Source organism: Octopus bimaculoides, chromosome 5 (assembly GCF_046866305.1).
Source record: "Octopus bimaculoides isolate indiv1 chromosome 5, ASM4686630v1, whole genome shotgun sequence".
Lineage (NCBI taxonomy): Eukaryota > Metazoa > Mollusca > Cephalopoda > Octopoda > Octopodidae > Octopus > Octopus bimaculoides.
This window is the reverse complement of record NC_142932.1, coordinates 121,065,571-121,068,244: the sequence shown is the minus strand read 5'-3', so window position 1 is coordinate 121,068,244 and position 2,674 is coordinate 121,065,571. Positions and strand designations below refer to the sequence as shown.

Genomic DNA, 2,674 nt, shown 5'->3' with positions numbered 1-2,674 from the left:
CGGTTGTGGTGAAATCCTGACACCCCTGTGGAATAAAAAGTCAACTGTCCTAAACCGTATTAAGGCGCATGCACACTTTCAGGGAAACGAGAGCAGATACGAACAAAGACAAAATACATTACAAACCCAGACAGCAAAATGGAAAAAGTTACCCCTAAAAAGAACAGTGAATATACAACACAAGTAACACACAGCAAGGACAAAGAGACAAAAATGAACAGATTCAAACGCAGACAAAAATATTACAAACACAGACAACAGAAAAAAGTTACCCCTAAAAAGAACAGTGAATATACAACACGAGCAACACACAGCAAGGACAAAGAGACAAAAATGAACAGATTCAAACGCAGACAAAAATATTACAAACACAGACAACAGAAAAAAGTTACCCCTAAAAAGAACAGTGAATATGCAACATACAGCAAGGACAAAGAGACAAAAATGAACAGATTCAAACGCAGACAAAAATATTACAAACACAGACAACAGAAAAAAGTTACCCCTAAAAAGAACAGTGAATATGCAACATACAGCAAGGACAAAGAGACAAAAATGAACAGATTCAAACGCAGACAAAAATATTACAAACACAGACAACAGAAAAAAGTTACCCCTAAAAAGAACAGTGAATATGCAACATACAGCAAGGACAAAGAGACAAAAATGAACAGATTCAAACGCAGACAAAAATATTACAAACACAGACAACAGAAAAAAGTTACCCCTAAAAAGAACAGTGAATATGCAACATACAGCAAGGACAAAGAGACAAAAATGAACAGATTCAAACGCAGACAAAAATATTACAAACACAGACAACAGAAAAAAGTTACCCCTAAAAAGAACAGTGAATATGCAACATACAGCAAGGACAAAGAGACAAAAATATTACAAACACAGACAACAGAAAAAAGTTACCCCTAAAAAGAACAGTGAATATACAACACGAGCAACACACAGCAAGAACAGAGACAAGAATAAGGTAACTGTTTAAAAACTCTTTCTAAAAATGTTCAATGACGTTATCTGGAGTGTGGGGTTCGAGTCGCTGTCGTTCCACCTTTTCATTTATCATTGCCATTCTTTTCATTCTTCCTCACTTTTGTGCTTTATCTATCCTTGCTTGTCTCCTCCATGGCAGGCCCTGGGTGACCAATAAAGAAATACAGTGTGGTGTGTGCCGGCGCTTTTTGAAGATAGTCGTAGAAATCGTTGAGAAGGGATATTTATTTCTTTATTGCTCACATGAGGCTAAACGTAGAGGAGACAAACAAGGACAGATAAAGGGATTAAGTCGATTACATCGACCCCAGTGCGTAACTGGTACTTAATTTATCGACCCGGAAAGGATGAAAGGCAAAGTCGACCTCGGCGGAATTTGAACTCAGAACGTGGAGACAGACGTTTCTGCCAGCTCGCTCCCTGCCCTGTTGAGAAGAGATATTATTTGTTAGGTGGGGTTTTTTTTTCCTGATTTATACTGATATTGTTATAACCTTGTTGTCCACGTTATAAAGTGACATATACGGTGAGGTCAAAGAAGGACATAACAGTGTCGACGAGACCCAACACGAGCAAAGCAAAAAACGAACCACAATTGTCAAAAGCAGAGATAAACACAACATAGAGCGAATGACTATCAAGCAACAGCGTAGGGACTGGCATACTGTATCACATGGAACTATATTAACAGGGTTGATAAGATTTATTGTTCAGCGAGAAAGAGTTATATTTAGGGTATATTATATATTATGTTCATCAGGATTATTTTGTTGGAAATTTGTGAGCTCTTTTACAATCGAATATTGCTTTTGTGTCGCGTTGTAGCTACTGTTGTAGCTACAATTTCTGTTGATGTCGTAGTTCATATTATAGCGTCGGTGTTTTTCCTTGTGTTTTTCGTTTATATATTTAAAATTTTTCTGAAATAAACATCGAAACACCCTTAAAATGTTTAGACAGCTGGTTAACATTGTAGAACATCTACCATCTTTTATATTTTACTTTATTTTATATCTATGTTTACTTCTGTTTGCAAGAAAAACATGAAGTATATTTAAGAATCAGGACATCTGATTCGGGTGAATTTATATTGAGTTTCTGCTGCTGGATAACGCGAAGGGGATGTGCTTGATATCATCTAGTATTCATTCTAATAAACTCTTCTATTTTTGTATAAAGATTCATCTCCATACACGTTAATTATATACATTAATATACATAAATGTGTAGTTGTAGGTGTACTTACGTATGTATGTATGTCATTATTCAGTTTATTTCAAAATTTCTTGCAAATGGAGTAAGAATCGGTTTCTATCCTAGATCCAAGGCTCCTTCACTGGAATTTCAACATCAGCAACAGGGTATTTTTGTTTGCATGTTCAGTGGTTGGACAAAATAATGGAAACACCTAGCATCATAATTTTGAAATATCTAGAAAACCGTCAAAAGCTTGTGTAGTTATCTTTTTTTATTTATTATTAGTGTTGCTTAATATGTTTTGCTAAAACCGCTTTTTCTTTTCAGATATCATCAGGAAATGGTAATTAAAATGACAGATCTAGCGGACTTTCAAAGAGATCAAATTGTTGGTGCTCTTATGGCAGGCGCTGGCGTAACGAAAGCAGCCGAAATGTTTGTATCAAGAAGTACTGTCTCGAAAGTAACAACA

General features: G+C 35.8%; 1 protein-coding gene across 1 annotated transcript; it reads left to right on the top strand.

Annotated features, from left to right (window-relative positions):
* The first annotated feature begins 67 nt into the window (after positions 1–67).
* Positions 68–2,674, top strand: LOC128247889 (uncharacterized). Its single transcript, XM_089353028.1, has 2 exons — positions 68–985; positions 2,530–2,674. The coding sequence occupies exon 1, from the start codon at positions 139–141 to the stop codon at positions 925–927; it is 789 nt and encodes a 262-aa protein (XP_089209154.1). The 5' UTR covers positions 68–138; the 3' UTR covers positions 928–985; positions 2,530–2,674.